The sequence below is a fragment of the Falco peregrinus genome, chromosome 16 (assembly GCF_023634155.1).
Source record: "Falco peregrinus isolate bFalPer1 chromosome 16, bFalPer1.pri, whole genome shotgun sequence".
Lineage (NCBI taxonomy): Eukaryota > Metazoa > Chordata > Aves > Falconiformes > Falconidae > Falco > Falco peregrinus.
The window spans coordinates 5,240,890-5,258,842 of NC_073736.1; the positions used below are offsets into that span (position 1 = coordinate 5,240,890).

General features: G+C 55.2%; 1 protein-coding gene and 1 non-coding gene across 4 annotated transcripts in view; both read right to left on the minus strand.

Moving 5' to 3' along the window:
* Window positions 1-972: 972 nt before the first annotated feature.
* TRNAW-CCA (transfer RNA tryptophan (anticodon CCA)) lies at window positions 973-1,044 on the minus strand. The gene has a single exon. It is a non-coding gene; the product is annotated as a tRNA-Trp (tRNA).
* Window positions 1,045-1,937: 893 nt separating this feature from the next.
* BLACAT1 (BLACAT1 overlapping LEMD1 locus) overlaps window positions 1,938-17,953 on the minus strand; it is a 35,792-nt gene continuing 19,776 nt past the window's right edge. For 2 of the 3 annotated variants that reach the window (XM_055820041.1, XM_055820039.1), the window contains exons 2-4: window positions 9,610-9,813; window positions 8,972-9,292; window positions 1,938-4,210 (exon numbers count right to left, since the gene is read on the minus strand). In XM_055820041.1, the coding sequence (XP_055676016.1) occupies window positions 9,672-9,773 (102 nt within the window). In that variant the 5' untranslated portion in view covers window positions 9,774-9,813 and the 3' untranslated portion in view covers window positions 1,938-4,210; window positions 8,972-9,292; window positions 9,610-9,671. Of the gene's footprint in view, window positions 4,211-8,971; window positions 9,293-9,609; window positions 9,814-15,354; window positions 17,495-17,953 lie in introns of those variants that run through there. The other variant, XM_055820040.1, reaches the window with a different exon arrangement.

The following is a 17,953-nucleotide window of genomic DNA, read 5'->3' on the forward strand; positions in this document are numbered from 1 at the left end:
TGTACAACACAAGCACCTGAAGACAAAAACATTCCTAAAATATTACATCAGCAAGAGGATCCCGGCCTCCCTCCCGCTCCCTCACACATGTGGTACCCCAGCATCCCCCAGGACCAAACACCACTCACATTTCCCGAGCACTCTGGGGTCACATCTGTGTACGATCAGTATATCAGAAAGATTGGGGATTTCCCAGTGGGATGAAAGCAGCCGAACTCTACCAACTTGGAAAAATTAATCCATATAAAATTGTTTCCTGGCACTGTCCTTGAGAGTAGCACCTGCAGTTGGAAAAAATAGAACAGTGAAATAGTTGTCACCCAGCGTTTCTTTACTTATGCCCCTAATTGCAGCGCTTAAGTTATTTCCAGTGTTTTCCACCGGTAACCTGAGCTATTTTACGTTGCTGGTCTCTCCACTACGTCTTATGAAGAGGATGTGCTCTTAATGTTCGCCAAAAGGGTCCAGCAGCCGCAGGGCTGGGACGGTGCCTCGATGCCACCATGGGATGGCAACTGGTTTGGGGGGGGGGGGGGGGGGGGGGGAACGACACACCCGGTGGGCAGGGGGGACGCACACATACACACCCAGCCTGCAGCTCAGGGTGGAGACGGAGGGCACAGGGGGAACCCCCTAACCACTGCACCTCCAAACCTTCACCCTCCATCGCCCAGCACCCTTCATCCCCCTCCCACGCCAGCTGCAGCACCTGGGTAGCCTGATCAGGATGAAGCACAACCTCAATTTTGGGTGAGGGTCTGCCAGGGTGCTGTGCTGGGCTCCAGCGCCCCGAGGGGGCACGGGGGGCTCACACCCACCCAAAGCAAAAATAAGTGCCGAGAAGGGGCCGCTGGAGCCCGGCCTGCAGCACCGGCTGGCCTCGCCCCCCACCCTGCAGCCCCACCACCCCGGTACCCCCGGGGACCCCCGCTCTGCCCTCCCGCCGTAAAAGAGGAGCCCCGAAGGGCGCCGTGACCCCGACGTGATTCGAACACGCAGCCTTCTGATCTGGAGTCAGACGCGCTACCGTTGCGCCACGAGGTCCCGACAGCGCCAACCCCAGCCCGCCTGCAAGAGCCTGCCCACCGCCACGCGCATGCGCGGCCTCAACGGCTCCGCGCGCGACTAAACGGGCCCGCGCGCGCCTAAACGGGCCCCTCCAGCCCCCGTGGGGGTCTCCGCCGCCCAGCCCAGCCCAGCCCACGCCGGTGGCAGCGGAGCAGGCCACAGCACCTCGCGCCAGGCCGCCTAACGGCTTTCAAACGGCCCGCCCGGCCCCGCCCCCTTGGGCTGTACCACCGCGTGGGGAGGGGCCGCTCCGCGCCACCCGGCAGCGCCCACGTGCGCCCTCCCGCTGCGGGGCGCAACCCCCCCCGTCCCGCACCTCTGGTCTGCCCCAGGCCCCGCCCCGCCACATTTAAAGGGCCCGGCCCGCGGGAGGGAGCCGCGTTGCATGTGTTGAGTTGGGCTGAGCGGCCGGTCGCAGCCGCAGCGCAGCGGGGCCCGTGCCGTGCCGTGCCGTGCCGTGCCGTGCCGTGCCGTGCCGTGCCGTGCCGTGCCGTGCCGTGCCTTTGCTGGCTATTTCAGCGTGCGGCTGGGGAAAGGCTACGCCATTTTGGCTGGCCTTAGGGTGTCACCTTGGTTTGTAAGCACTGTCACCTCGGGGCTTGGGAGCCCGTCCCCACAGCTGCTTTAGTAAGTGGTGGTGGCGCTGCCACCGCTGGGGTTTTACTGCAACTTCTGCTCTGTGTCCGCTCCATGTGCATGCAAACAGACCACTGCAGCATGGCTCTAGCTGCAGCCAGGCCTTGGTGGGGAGAGAGCGGGGTTAGGGTCCCCATCTCCCACCAAACCCACCTTTCCTTCTGCTCCCACCCAGCTCAGGGCCGCAAGCGCGAAATAAAACCCATCTCCGGCAGGGGTATGGCAAGGCTGGTTTATTACAGCAGCTCCACAGCTGCTTCCCTGCGTACTGGTACGGTCGGGCCAGGAAATCGCTTGCTCCGAGTGCTGACATCCCGATGACCCGCTACAGCATGCTGCTTCCCAAAGCAGTCCTGAATATTAACCAGCAGGAGACGGATCAATAGGCAAGTGTCTCGGTGCAAACCGCAGTCATGATATGCATCTATAATTTATAGTACAATCTTGTAAACTAGATATGTTACAGCAGAAGCCATCGGGCTCGGGGTATTTACAGCTCCAGGATACCTGGCAAGCATTAAAAGGAAACGGTCTCCACCGTCTCTGCCTGGCAGAAGTTCGCTGATCACTCCCCACAGTGCTCCCTGAGGATGCGGCACCGGTCGGGATGCTCCTGCATCCCCAGGAGCTGCCCCAGCGTTTGCCGAGTACCCCCAGGAGGGCAGGCAGCAGCTGGGGAAATGGCCCTGTGGGCTGGATCCTGCCACAGGCATGGGGGAACAGCCCGGGAGACAATGGATGTTTTAAGAAAACCCTCTAGGAAAATGATGCTCTGCCCCAGCTCTCTTCCCTCGTGCTGAATTATCCGGCCAGCGTTGCTCATTAGCGTGCAGCCTGATAATTACTCAGACAAATGTGTTCTTCCATCTTACTTCAAAAGCCTTTGGCTTCAAGTCTTACTGGTATCCCAGGAATGAGAGGCATTGTTGTGGGGCTGATTTATGGTGTAAGTACCACTGTGCTTTTACCCACATTGATCGCGTTGCCAAACACCGGTAATTTGTATTACAGCGTCTTTTGAAGAACCAGCTCCGAAAAGGAGGAAGCTTGTCATATACCAAAACCCCTGATCTCCAAATGGCTATAAAATCCATACTCTAAAAATTCTTATAAATATTTTCTCTAGCGTAGGAAATACCATAGGAAGTGATCTGCTCTGTGCGTAGATAATGTGCGCTTATTTACCAATGCCACATTTATTTTCTCAGACGTACAGCACTGTAGAGGAGAGGACGCCTGCCTCGCTGGAGATGCTCATTTACCATCCACCAGCACACAAGGCTGCCCTGGTCTTCTGCCTCTCCAAAGTAGAGAAAAGTCATTTACTGGCATCAGGAAAACAGACTAAAAATAGCCGGTTTCTATGGCTACTGGGGCTGGGAGACTCCTGAGGAACATGTCTGGGTAGGTCCCTTCGTGATGAAATCCAGACAGTGGGATAAAAGAAAAGGACAATAAAAAGAGGTTGAATGCTTTGATCCTTGTTAGGCAGCATTAGGGAGATGCTGCAAGGATGGTTCGGTGCCTTCTCCTCTGCTTAGTCATTGCATGCTCCTGCAGAGATCGATCAAGGTTTGTTAGGGGGGAGTTAGGCAAATTTACTGGATCGAGCAAAATCCCAAAGCAAACACTTAAATTTAAGCAGGGCTTTGTTGAGTCAGGGCTTCCCTAGCGTGTGCCCGCGGTAAGCCTGTCTCTGCCTGCTTGTGCTTGTTGTTCACGTGCTTTTGCACAAGGGTGAGACTGAGACACGGTTAGGAGAAATCTGCGAGCAGAGGTCCAGTCCAAGCTCATTTCTGTATAATTAATATTTTGGTAGACATCTTAGTATCCAGACTGTCTCTCTGGATTTATGCTGGCATAAAACAAAAATTGAATTTGACCCGTATCTTTACACTTGTAATAAACTTCAGAGCAGTGATTAATCGCTAGTGGTTTAAGTCCACGAGTGCATGACTTGTGTGGTCACCACGCGTTACAGGCGGACTGTGCAAAAATAAAGTTACATTCCACAAATAGGCTTTTCATTCCACCAACTTTCTTTTTTTTGGCCCAAAGATAAATCCGAAGGTCCTCGCCAAGGACAGCACTGGGGCTGCAAACCCTGAATTTGGGAGGCTGTGCTGATGTGCAAAAATAGGAACAGAACAAGGTCAGCATTTTCCCCAAACAACGTGAGCTTCCCCGTGCCCACCTGGAGCTGCCTGAAACTGCCTGTACTTTGTCCTCGGAGGAACATTCTGAAAAACGTGGGGTGTTGGGGCAGCCACAAAGACTGGTTGTTTTTTGAACTATAGGAAGACAGATGCATGGGGAGGGGAGCAGGCACAGGCTGGGAGGATGGAGGCCAACTGGGAACTGCAGATTTTATCAGCCCGCCCCAGATATTTCTCTGCGCAATCCTCCTTGCTAGCAGGAGAGCAGCGGGTCAGCACGGGAACGTCGAGCAGCTGGAGGAAAATCCTGCCTACGCAAGGGAGAAAGGGCAGCTTGGGCCAGGTGATTTCTGGAAAAAAAAAGAAAAAAAGTCATTTTTCCCTTGGTTACCACCTGGGTTGCAGAAATTGCCCCGTCTGTAGCAAACACGGCGCTTGTCTTAAATCCATCGTGCTCCGTCAAGCTGACGTGCAGGGCATTTGGGTGGAAGGAGTCAGTCCTGCTGCAGAGCGCCTGCCTCGGGCTCGCCTGGGTTATTTTCCCGATTCTTTTTCACATCTCCAGCGAAACCTTTAAGAACACGTTACGAGACGAGAGTTCAAGCTGCAGCTTTTTTTTCTTGGCTCGCCTCCTACCATGTGTGTGCGTACCCTTCCAGCTCGCTGCACAAACATTGCTTCATCTCACATCGGCGCAGCGCAAGCTCCCCTGGCAAGACCACCTCCATCACTAGCCCCTTGCGCGCGCACACACACACATGTTTTGGTCCCCAACCCGGCTATTGTCATGCAAATAAACATCTGTAGGCTCGCTGGCTCCCAAGAAAGCCAATATTTACAAAGGAGCTACACTGCCTGCCTTTGGAAGTGAGCCCGAGGAGATGCTCTGGTTATTTTGATCATTAAAACTGATTTTTTCCCGACACTCCAGCATCAGCTCCAGACCCTGAACCCTTGGTACAGGCAGCTCCTTGTTTCAGGGGATGTTACTGCTCCATCCCAGGGCTGGTGCAGGGGTGTCGCTGGCTGCTGCCTGCTTCACTCCAGCCCTTTGGCACCGGAGGAAAAGCTCGGGGTGCAGGGGAAGGGGCCATGCCATGGGACACGCACCCCAAAGCCCTGGCAGGGACCAGGCCAGGGCAGGCAGGGCTGCAGCCCGTGGTGAGAGACCTCCCTCCTCCATGCATCCCACCATCCGCTTTGAGGGAAGTTGGATGCTTTCCTTGGTGTAATAGGATTAAAGAAGGATTATTGCTGATGGGAACAAATGCACCTTTTGGGAGCATAGCTCTGCTCTTCCTGAGAAGAGATGGAAGTGGAAGCTTTCGCTCCATCAACCCTGGGAACCCGTGGTACAGATAAGGCTCGTGTTGTACAGGGGATTTGTGGAGCCCAGCTGTATGCTAAGCCAGCTCTGCAGCAGAGAGGACAAGCTGTACCTCACACAACTGCATCCTTCACCCCACGGATGTCCACAAGCAGCCAGGGTGCGGGCAATTTTGCAGTGTCAGCTTCAGGCTCACTGCTCAGCTGTGGGGGTCCCTGCACTTCCCTTCCCCTCTCCAGAGGGTGGAAAAACCCTGGAAAAGCACTTGGAAACCACTGGATGGACAACTTCAACTTACAGCTCATTGCCACTGACATTAGTAAGATTTATCTACTACAGCATCGCTCAGATCCAGTTGCTTCTGGAGTGGAAAAGCGAAAACAGGGTGGAAGAGTCAAAGGCAGGGTGTCTGGTACTTGGGAGGGCAAGAGGAAATCCTGAACAATAACAAACCTCCTAGTTTATAAAAATGCCAGGGGTTGTGCAAACGTGGAGGAGAGAGAAAGAGAGACAGGGAGAGAGTGTTTGCACAAGGACAAGAGCTATCAAGTTTCCAGCCTTCGCAGCCTCAGAAGCATGTGCTGCCCTGTTAAAATGCTGCCACTTGAAAAAGAGGAGGGGGGAAAATAGTTTGCTTTTGCCCACGGCAAATTTCTTAGTGGGAGCTGGCCAGGCGACTCGGAGGGGCGGGCGGCGAGGGGCTCGGCTGTTGGCAGGTTTGCTACAGAAAAGCGGCAGGCTGGAGTCTGGTGGGAAACAATGTGCAGATGAAAGGACCTTCAGCCATAAATCTAGAGGTCAAGTCATTATGATGGGGGAATCAAAAAGCACCACAAGCCATTTATGAACACAATAGAGGTCAACCCAGGAGCAAACTATTTTGCTCGGAGCCATGGTGGAAAACATATTGTTGCTTTGAGAGCTACATCCATCCAGGGAGGTGGGAAGTTCTCTTTAAAAATAACTGTAGCTCAAGCGCTTTAATGTTCATACTGCACCTGGTTCATATACTGCGTTGTCAAATGTACATATAATAGGTGTGGGTGAGTGTCTGCCCATCTCAATTTTACATGCTACATTCATTAAACACCTGGCTTGGGAACCCCTCACTGAAGACAGGAATATTTGGGACACAGGGAACACCAGAACAGGCACAGTGGCTACCGTGCATGTATGGCATGTGGTGCGTGCATAGTGTGTGCACAGTGTGTGCATAGGGTGTGCACTGCGTGTGCACCGTGTACAGCATGTGCACAGTGTACAGCATGTACACCGAGTACAGCATGTGCATAAGTACAGCATGTGCACCATGTACAACATGTGCACCGTGTACAGCAGGTGCACCGTGTACAGCAGGTGGACCACGTACAGCAGATGCACTGTGTACAGCATGTGCGCCGAGTACAGCATGTGCGCTGTACATGCATCACGTACAATGTACATGCAAGCACAGTGTGAGCATGGGGTGTTTGCAGCAGAGTTCCCAGCTCATCCCAGAGCAGCCTGGGGAGCTCCCACCACAACTGGGAGCCCCTGAAGCCCCATCCCGTCATGCACCAGCCTCATCTCCAGGGCTGCTCTCAGTGCAGTGCCGAGCCTCCACCTAGACACGGAATCTCGGGGTGGCCGTTAGCTGCACATCTTTAACTGCCAAACGATGATGGATCTCAAATCCAAAAGGTTTAGCAGCGAAGGTTACACAGTAATGAACTGGGCCACCCCCCCGCCTCAACCCCACAGTAATAATTTAGCTTCTGTAAAGCCTGACTGAGCGAAGCTGCCCAGGATTTTCCCCAAACCTCTGCTTTTGATGGTCTCCCTGGAACATGTGCCTGCTGCCCGAACAGCTCCAGCTCTCCACACTGTGATGCCAGCTCAGATCATTAGCAGGGACCCAGCTCGCGTCCCCCTAGGAATGGGGCACCGTCAATCAAGCCAAAATGTGGGTGCATCAGCATTAACCTCAGCCACCCTTGGTGCCTCGGCAAAGCAGCTCCTTGAGCGCTGCCTAAGCAAAAGGTTGATGCAGCCCCAGAGATCCCAGAGGAGATGCCACAGCCAGCACTAACCACAGTGTTTGCCACCGATCTCTGCGTGCCACGTTGGAATATGCTGAGTTCGATGGTGACAAATGACAGGGAAGCCAGACTGGTCTCCTGGCAGGCCCCTCGCAGGGCACCTCGTGCCACCGCGTGCCCTCTCCCATGCCAAAATCTGGAGCCCAGCTGGGAAATACCCAGCTGGGAGCACTGCCCGGGGGCTGCACCCCTGGATCCCAGAGCTCACATCGCTGGGGCTTAAAGAGAGGCAAAAGCAAAGTACCCCGAGCCTCCTGACCTCGGGGTCTGACACGGAGACCAGGAGCAGTCCACGTCCCCATGCCCAGTCCCGGCTGGCTGCCACTTCCAAGCTGGCTCCAAGCAGCGCATCCCATACCAGTCAGCTGCTTCCCACTGCAGCCCAAACAACAGGCACCTAGCAGAGAGGATTTAAAGCTCCTCAGCTGCACCTTGTGTTATTGGAGCTCCTGGCCAGGCTCAGGTTTTTGTGCTAAATCCTTTGGATAAGAAAATAAAATAATAGCCATGTTGGTTCTGGATGTTGGCTGAGCCAACAAACCTGCTCCGAAGGGGAGCTGTCAGTGGCACGTACAGCTCTGTTTGAGCGAGAACCTGGTCCGGGCAAACCCTGGAAAGATCGAGCCCGTTAATCACAGGGGGAGGATTTGTTCTCCAAGTGTGCCTGTCCCCTGTGCTGGGGGCTGCTTGGGGGTATCAATCTGCCCAAACGAAACCCCCCTGTGCATTTACCCCTTCCTAAGGTGGCACTTACCCCTTCCTAAGGTGGCACTTACCCCTTCCTAAGGTGGCACTTACCCCTTCCTAAGGCTGTCCTTGCAAACGGGAGCACAGGGGCTGATGCACCTGCTGGTGCGTGAGATCTCAAATGCCAGGTGGATCCAGGGATGGGGAACCAGGCACCTGAGACCCAAGCAGCGGTCCCCAAACCCTGGGGGACCCTGGCTCACCAACACTCACCAGCTCTCCAGCGTGCACAGCCTGGGGCTCTTTGGAGGGTATCTGAGCAGGGCTGTCTGAGCCGCCTCCGAGAAGGCACAGCACGCAGGGAGCTCCCATATGGCTTTGGCGGTGGGTGGGAAGGATGCACAGAGCAGGTGGGAGAGAGAGGGGAAGCGTGGGGACGGCCACATGGTGCAAGGCGAGCACTCGACCATGGCAGGAGGAGGCGGTGGCAGAAGCAAAACTAACCCTGGGGGAGAGCAGCTCCAGCCCGACAGCCCCAGGCATCACCTTTGGCACCAAGCTGAGGGGTCTCCATATGGAGAAGGGAAGCGCAGTATGGAAGAAATAAGGATTTCTGCTCTGGAGAACATACTTATGCTAGAAATGCCCCTGGAGTGAATCTCGAGTGCCCTGAGCTCAGGGGAAATTTGGCCCGTTTGCCAAACGAGAACAAGATCCCGCTGAGCCTCATGGCTGTGGGGGTCACACATCGAGGTGTCCCCCCTGCCCGTGGCGTCAGAGCTGCCAGTCCACACCAGTCACACAGGGAGCAGCGTCCAAGCAGGGTCGATGTGTCTGGTGCCTCCAAAGCGCCCTGGTGTGCTGCGCCCGCGGGGCCAGGCAGGGCAGAGGCTCGGAGAAATCGGCTTCTTGGAGTCACAGACACTTGCCTGAGACAGACTTTAGAAAGCACCAAACCCCAAACCAGCTTGGTTTTTTTTTTTATGTTCAGCCAATTCTGCAGCAGCAGGACAACTTACCAGCCAGGGGCCAGCCTCTCTGGCACTGCGACTCCAAGGAAGGACAAGGTCTGGCTCTGGCTTATGAGAACTGCTCCAGGTCTGTCTGTTGAGACTTGTTGGAGCAAGAGCAGGTTGACTCGCTCTGCAGGGAAATCTCTACCCTGCTGGGATGCAGGGTGCCTCTGACACTGACTGCTTGGGTGCTGAGTGCTCAGCACCCGGCTGGGCTGTGCGTCCGGGCAGAACTGCTGCAGCACCTGAATAACGTCCACAGCATCTGCTTCTACCTCTTGGCAAGGTCATTCCCGTGTTTCGGCTCTCCCTTGGCCACACAAGTATCTGGGAAGAGGGAGGGGAGAGAAAATGAGGCAAGCTGCAGGATAAGTGTGTTAGAGCAGATTAACCAGCTCCCCCCATGCTCTCCACAGCCTGCTGCTGCTGCTATTGATGAGCAAAACCATTCATTGCTCAGCCCCAGGCTCTTCCTCCCCTGCCAAGCATCATCCCAGGCACATCGGCTCGGCCAGCAGCCTCCCAGCCCCCTGAGACACCCCAAGACAGTGCAGGCAGAGGATGGTGTCTGGTGGGGAGCTGGTCCTTGGAAAGGCAAGAAGAAAGGAGGTGGCAAATGTCCCCCCCCGGCAGTCCCAGCGTACCGAGGGGAAGGGGATGGGGTCCTGAGGCACAGCTGGGCAGGGCACACGCACGAGTCTGCTCCTCACACTGCCGTCTCCTGCTCCGCGCTGGACTCTTCTTTCTTCCTTTTCATCTTGCAGAAGCCATGGAGCCCACAGAAGCAAGCAAAGGTGAACTGGGGCATCACCTGGAGCAGGAGAGGCTTGGGAGCACCCCCAGGAGACCTGGATGGGGACAGGGAGAGCAGTCAGAGCAGCTCCTGCAGACACACGGGGGATGCACGGGCAGGACAGAGGGTGTAGGACATAGCCCCAAAATCTCAAAACTGGAACATCACCCTGCACCGACAGACACCTCCCTTCCCCGTCCTTCCTCACATCCAAGGCCCCCAGCCAGGCACTCCCAAATTCCCCACCCAGCGAGAGATTAATACTTCCCCCCCTAGCCCCTCTCCTCAAAAGCAGGGAACAATCGGGACAGACGTGGGGACAGCTTGCGGCTCCTAATGCATATTCCAGGGCCTGGGAGGTGAGGTGCCCTGGGAGCGCCCCGGCGCAGAGGCAGCACCAGCGGTTACGGCACAATGAGGCACAGCTGAGAGCGGAGTTCACTCTCTTTGTGTCCGTTTTCAACGGATAAAATAATGCCCCAAAGCACAGCCCACATTATGGCCCAACAGCTGCAAAATGTAATTATGCAAATGAAAGTCTGGGTTTTTTTTTAAATAAATAACAAATACTCGCAGAAATACCATCTGAAGTGAAACCTTCATTCTCTCCCTATTTTAATTTTTAGCTTTTGTACAGCTTGCAGATGACCAGCTCTGATTTTGCCCCAGGGGGTGCCGGTGCCCGAAGGAGCCGTGCCCAGCCTGTGCACCACCATGCTGCCCAGCACGTCGCATCCTCACCACCACGACCGTGCCACCCTCCAGCCGTGCAGAGGGCAGGGTGACCGCAGCACCCACGGTGCCATCACTGCCTGTGGCTCCCTGCAGAGCCCGGACTCGGCATCTGCTCCCCGTCAGCAGCAACACGGATGGGGAACAGCCAGGGGCCTCAGTTTACCCACCTGTGAAATGGGCACAATGCTGGAGCTGTCCGAGGACCGAGTGACACTCGGTCTGTGAGGCACTGTCACCTCCTGAGGCTCACAGCCACCAACAGCAGCAAGCAAAGAGTGACCCCCCCCTCAACAGCCAGGCACTGTGAGACCCCCCCAGCCCACTGCCTGCAGCCCACAACTGCGGCAGGGTTTGGAGCAGCCCTAATTCACAGCGGGGACAGCTGGGAGAAAATTAACCATGGGGAAAAAAGCCAAAGCAGGTGGGGCCTGTGGCCCCCCACCTCCACAGGCTCCTCACCAGCGGTGATGTTGCGGGGGGTGGGGTGGGGGTGCCACATCCCTGCCTTTCCGCTTTTCCCCTTTCCAAGGGGCCCAGCTGCAGCACAAAGCGACCGGCAGCAGCGAGGGGCATCCCACTTAATTCGCTTCTGCCGCTGTCCCCCTCCCCAGCCATCTGGGTACCTGTCTGGTAGCTCCCAAATTAAATCAGGCTACCTCTGGAGCTCACAAATAATGACAACAGGCTCTTTAATGAGTCTCCTGCTCTGAATGGCTTCTCAGCGTAGCGGCAGGTCTCCGCGTCCCTCTTTGTGCTGCTGCTTTTTGTTACCAGCCTGAGAATGGGATTTTGGAAGGAAGGGGTGGTGGTGCGGAGGGGCTGCGTGGGGGCCAGCCCGCTGGCGTGGGGGGCTGCTCACCTCCTGGCCCCTGCGCCCTCCCGGCTGGAGCGGAGCAAACCCACTGCCAGCGGGGAAGGGGTGGGAAGGGAGGAGAAGCCTCTGGGAGCAGGCACCCCGCTTTGGCACAGCGGGACTGGTCCGGCACTGCCAAACCCAGCTTTGGCAAATACCCCCCTCGCCCCCCCCCAGGGCTCCCACCCCCCACCCAGCACCGTCCCCTCTGTTAACCCTCGCCGTATTAACCAGGCAAACGCGTCTGGGGCAGACCTCCCAGGCGGCCCCCGTGGGTGCCCACTCCCCGCTGCCCCATGCCACCCCACGTCCCCCCCGTGCCCACCCTGACCCCTTGCAGACACAAAGCCACCCTGAGAGCCTGGGCGGTCCGGCTGGGACCCCAGTGTCCACTAGGGAGCTATTGATATATTTAGAGGGGCTTGTAACGCAGAGGCTTTTCAGGCTGACCCTCTGCCTCCCATTCAGACGGCAGACAATGATGAATGAGCCCCGGAGAATAGAGGCAGCCCAGCTGAGGCTGATGCTCCTGTTCTTCTTGAAAAGGTAGAAAAAGGATCCTGAAGGAGCAAGGAATAATTAAAAAATAAATGAACTGGCTTGGGCAATGATGACAGAAGCCTGGCCTGATTTGCAAGGGCTGGGCATGCTTCACAGACCTGTGCTGCCCTTTCTATTCAAGGGAGAAGATCCTTTGGATAAAACTCCACTGCAGCAGAGAAAATGCGAGGAGCATTAAAAATGTAAAGCTAGAGAATTCTCTTTAGTCAACTGCATAACCCCAGGCCGTGTTTGTCACTGTCACAGTGATGAATTGGGAGCTGTCTGAAATCAGCATGCTCACTTTAATAATGTCACTTTCCCTGAGCCCTAAAAAATGTCTTTCTGAACCAGCTGGACAGAGTCTATTTCTTAGCCCTGCAATTACCCATTTCCCTGGGCTTCGCTGGGCAGCCAGGCAGCTCCAACAGCACGGCTCAGGAGCGGGGGTCCTGGGCAGGGAGAGCCCGGGATGCAGGCAGGGTGCAGGCAGGGATGCAGGCAGGGATGGAGGCAGCACTCAGCACAGCCTTGCAGTGGGGACAGGCTGGGGCTGCCAGGTGACAGCGATGGCTGCCAAACCTGTGGAAAGGATGCTCAGGCACCAGCATCTTTCATTTGGGACTGATCTTACCCTGCCTCAGCTTTTCTGTTTCTGAGAAATGCCGCTGAATTAACTTTTAGCCGCTTGGTTGGAAAAAACAACATTAAGTTTTGCATTTTAAACCCTGAATTTCAAAGCTGCCTTTTGCCTGTCGTTTTGTTTTCCTGGGAAATGAGATCATTTGCAATGGAAATTGGTCCTGTATTTTTGCAGGCAACTGAATGGAATTAAATAATTTGTAATGAAATGTAGAAAAGTTCCCAGAAATTTCATTTCATGTGCCTTTCATGAGAGCTAGTCAGTCCACCTCTACAGCCAAGATTTTTGGGAGTGACTGATGGTTTGGGTATCACCAGGCTGGTTTTCTAAAATCCGCCAAGCAGACACATTCGGAGGAGTCCCTGGAGAAAGCCTGGCTCTGCAGTGCCATGCTCACGGGACTTGCAGAGACTTTCTTCTGAGCAGCTCCGTGGGATGCGGATGCACCCTGCACAGAGGGAGCCTTGCCTGGGACTTTTGGTCCTTTCATTTTTTAAGCATCAGAAGCTCAGGTCCCACATCCCTGGGGCTCGCTGCTGTGCCTGTGGGGACACAACCCCTTTCTCCCACTCCTTATCCCCCTCTTCCTCACAGCCACAGGATCCATCCAATTTCGCTACTTTTCAGCCAAGCTTTCAAAACCATTATTTCCTAGGGTTGCATTTCCCCCCGCCCCCCGCCAAACTTGGACATCTCGCTGCTTACAACCAGACCTAAGATAAAACCAACTTCAAAGCAGTTTCTATAATGAGCAGCAGTGCATTAGAAACCCAACAACAGAGGAGACGACACCGGGATAAAACTAACCTGCAAAGAAGCACCATCCCTTTAAGGAGAGATAATGAACGGAGAAGCTGTTGCTTGGCATGTTTGCAGAGAATCGCTAATTAAAACATCGCTTCTGTAAAGTATGCTGATCCCATTGATTCTTCCCCCCACACAGTTAATTTGCTGCTAGGAAGGCAAAGTCGCAAGGGTCCTCATTATAAAAATTTCACTGGCTGCAGCTAATGGTTGTAATTAATAGGTGCAATAAATTTCAAATGGGCAGCCAGGGTGTTCATTAGCTGTGGGCTGACTCAGCACCGGTGGCCTCACCAGTTACTAAATAACCCATTTCCAAGCAGACGGGAGGAGGAAGGTACTCTGTGGCACAACCGGTGCATCCGTAATTCCCCGCCGAGAGCAGAGCTGAATAAATAATTCCCGGCAAGTCCCGGATTTGTCTCTTTTTGTCCCGTCGGTGAATTCTCCACGCAAACCTCCTCCAGCTCTCGATAAGCTAACTGAGGGCAGGTTTTCTCAAAAGCACTGGTGCAGCCAAGTGACCTGGATTTCGTGTGGGAGCAGCACTTGTGGAACTGAACCCTCCGATGCCAAGGGTGGGTAAATACCCCGCAATAACATCACACAGCCAGGATCAGACCCTGGGGAAGCTGTTCATGCAAAGCCTGTTGGGGACGTGGGCTGCAGAGTGATTTTTAATGCCCTGGTCCTTCTTTGGGCACCCTGAGCAGGGCTGAGCTGTAAAATCTCTCTGTGCTCCCACTGAGCATCATCCTCTCCATAGGAGGTCCCAGTGCACCCAGTGCACCAACCCTCCGGGCGGCTGGGTGCTGGTGGTGCAGTGCTGGGCATCCTGCTGTGTCCCATTAGGGCTGGGTGACGTCACAGCTTTGATTAAAACCCACAGCTTTTCAGTTCATTATCATGTGGCTGTAATTAAAATATTAATAATTGGCACTCTCTTCCCAAGTTATCTCCAGGGACCAGCATCCACGGGGCTGGGTGACCCAGCAAGAAGCTGGTGCTGCTTCTGCTGCTCTTCCCGCACATCATCAGCGCTGCACGGAGCTGAACTCCATCCCGAGCCCTGTCCAGGCAGCAGCAGGCAGTGACCCCAGCCCGTGCACTGGGATGTGGGATGAAATCTCTGCTCGCCCTGGAAGGATCTGGCACCTGGTGCCCCGTGCACACACAGCTGGGTGGCCCTTGCCTACCTGAAGCCAGAATTACGGCTGCTGCCACGAGGGATGTCGGGGGGCTGGCACAGCAGTGTGGGGGCTCTGTGTCGGGCCATGCAGCTGGGAATTTCTATCTTCTTGGGGCTAAACAGATATTATTCCTTGAATAAGTCAGGAGGAATTTCATGGAACAACTTCAGATTTCATGGGGAGGCTTCCAAAACTCCTTATACCTAGCATCACGGTTGGACTTGATGATCGTAAAGGTCTTTTCCAACCTAAATGACTCTATGATTTCTCCTCCCCGCAGGGCAGCACAGGACAAGCCTGTGCCTCACCCACCAGCAGCTTTGGGATACGGGAGCTCCACACCCAGCTCCTGGAGGAAGCCGGGACGATGGATGCCTCACTCATAAATGGCAGTTATTATCTGTAATTAGCAGCTTGTCCTGCTCTGCACATTCATTCCCGGGAGCTCAGGAAGGACCAGGGACTGCTGGAGGGGTCTGACTGCTCCAGCATCATCCTTTGCCCGGAGCTTTGGGAGACGGGAGCGCCTTCGCAGCGGCTGCTCCTCGAGCTCGCTTCTCTGGACCAGGGATGGGATTCTGATTGCTGCCTTTTTAATAATAGGTGTGTGCCGAAGTTCTCAAAGATACTTTGAAAATGCCAACCTGACCTACTGTTTTATTTAATGCTGTCAATGTTTTATAAGCAGGGCAGACGAAGGTTTTTGCTTTGCCCAGCCCTGGAAGTGGGCAGTAATCACAGCCACACGGGGCCGCGGGCAGAGGCTGCGCTAATTGAAAGGTGACTGGAGGTGCTGCTGGGAGGTGGATGCCAGACAAGCTGAGAGCTCACCTGGTGCTGGCAGCATCTCCTCTTCACCATGGACCTTTTCCAGGTGCCCCTGCCAATGCCTTCTGCACGGCAGGGCTTTCATCGAAACACTTGTCCCATGCGTGTCTCCCCCCTCGCCTCCTGCAAGCCCCAGTTGGGTGTCCCCCTGAGGATCAAAGAGACTGAAAACCACAAGTCAAATCTCACTGCTTAAGCCCTTGTGCATTTTCGGGGGGTACTGGAGCTGGGCAAACAAGGGTAAGAAAGAGATTTGGCAGAAAGTCACCAGCCCTGGCTCCTGACCACCAGACACCCCGACCAATGTGCCCACAGGGTTTCCTCCCGTCCCGCCTGCTCTTGAACACAGCACCGCAGGAACGCGGTGGGTTGTGCCCCCTCTGTTTCTTTCCTGCTTAATGCCTGCCTTGCTAAAAGAAAAATCAATAGCATAAAGGGTAGTAGGAGCATTTCTCAGGGGCGGAGTGTCTCGCCGGTATAGTGCAGACAGGCTGCCGATAATCCTGCTCTGAGCCACTTTGTCCAACAGCCACCAAAATATTAATGGGGGCGGCTGCTGCTCCAGCATGGGCGTTTGCATCCCTCTGCAATTGCTGCGCAGAGATGGGGTCTATGCCCCTGCCCCAGCATCCCCGCTCCCCGATAGCTCCTTCCCCCAGTGCTTCCAGGAACGCTGCTGGTGATGGCAGAGGGTCTTCTGGGAGGCTTGGGGCTGTGCCCCCCTCGGGGGACCACCACAGTGCAGCACCTGCTAACCCCCCAGGACCATCCAGAGAGAATTTGGCTCGTTACATCCCCAGCGCAACGTTTTGGGTTGCAACAAAGCTAATGGCAAAAATGGGACTCCTGGCGTATTTTTGGTTCTTTCACCCTGCTCTCCCCTTCCTGGCGGTCGATGGCACCCTGGCTCCCGGCTCCCATCGCCAACCTTGTGCCGGGTCTGGAGCATCCCTGGGGCAGGATGGCGGGGCCAAGCCATGCGTGTCTGCTGCAGGGATGGGTCCTGCTCAGCGTGAATGGCTCGGGGCGGCCATTGTCATGGGTGAATTTTCTGAATGAGCAAATCCTCATTAAAAAATAATTAAAACAGCCTGGTGAGATTGGCTTAATTCCTTTCATTTTGACTGATGGTGTTTAGTTTTGATGATTTATGTGCCACGGTCTTGCCAGCTCTCATGCTTTCATTGTTGGAACTCATGGGATTTCATGATTTTCTTCCTTCCACACCTCTTTGAGTCATGGGATTACAGCTGAATCTCAGCTTTCATTTTTTTCAATGACTATTATTTTTAAAGATGCATTCCAGGCTGGTGAAATAAACTTGAAAGCCTGACACCTAATGACTCAAAGCTCAGGAAGTGAGAAAAAAAAAAAAAATAGAGAAATTGCTCGCTTCCTGCTTGGCGAGGGTGGTTTGTAACCCCCCCCAGTGATCTTTGGGTGCTGACAGGGGCTAAGCGGGGTCTGTGGTGGTGAAGACTGTGGTGGCAGGGTCTGCGGTGGTGGGGTCTGCGGTGGTGGGGTCTGCAGTAGTGGGGTCTGCAGCGGTGCCTGACTCTCCCACCCCATCCAGCCCAGCTCTGCCAGGCTGCTCTGCTCACAGCCTTTGTGCATTTAAAAAGTGCAAATTTGCCAGGTCCCACTGTATGATTAAGCCTGTCCTTCTCATGTGCTCCCAGCCACCATCTCCCCTCCGCTGTCCTCGTGGCACTGGGCTGGCCGTGGCCTCGTGGGCACTGTGGGGACGGATCCTGCCTGGTGCAAACTGGGTGGCTCCAGGCTCTGCACAACCCGCTGGGTCTGCAGCACTCCTGGAAGGGACACGGTGTGGTGGGGAGATGAGGCTGGAGGTACCCGGGCTTTTCTCAGCCCCCTGTGAGCCCCTGCTCGAGGGAGCCGGCAACAGTAGAAAGGGCTCCTGCCATCACCTGGAGCTGTGTCAGTGCTGGGTTAGGCAGCGGCCGTGGCCCTTGGAAATGCCCTTGGTCTCCGCCTGACGCTTTTGTTCTGCAGGGCTGCAGGTGGGGATGCTTTGAACCGTGTGAGAAAAGCTCGCTGCCAAAGAAAAGCTGCTCCCGCCGCCCTTGCAGCCCCCTTCGCCAGCACCCGGCGCCGCCGAGCGCCCTTTCAGCTCTGAATGGGGACGACGGCGCCTGAAAGGCCATGCCCCCCACCATCCCCGTCCCCCTTTGTCTCTCCCTCTGCTCGCCACCCCCTGGCCCATCCGTCTTGCTAAACCTCTAAGGCCCTGCAAGGCTTCAATGCCCCCTTTCACTTGTTATTTGTTACCAAATAAATATGAGTGATTAAAAAGGGATCAGGGGTCCATGCGGTTTGCAGAGGTGCCTGGAAGGTGGAGTCCCTCCTCTGTGTAGCCCATGGCTTTTCGCCCTACATGAGTTAGGAAAAGCAATCACATAGGAATAAAAAGCCATAGACCACAGCAGAGGGCTTACCCAGGATAAGCCAGCAGTCTTTGGGGAAAGAAAAGGGGAAAAGGTAAAGGAGGGGGGGGGAAGTAACCCTTCCATCTAAGTTGTCCACCCTCCCTGTGCCCATCTGGGAGCATCACCCCCTCCCTCCCCGCACAGGGACCCCAAAA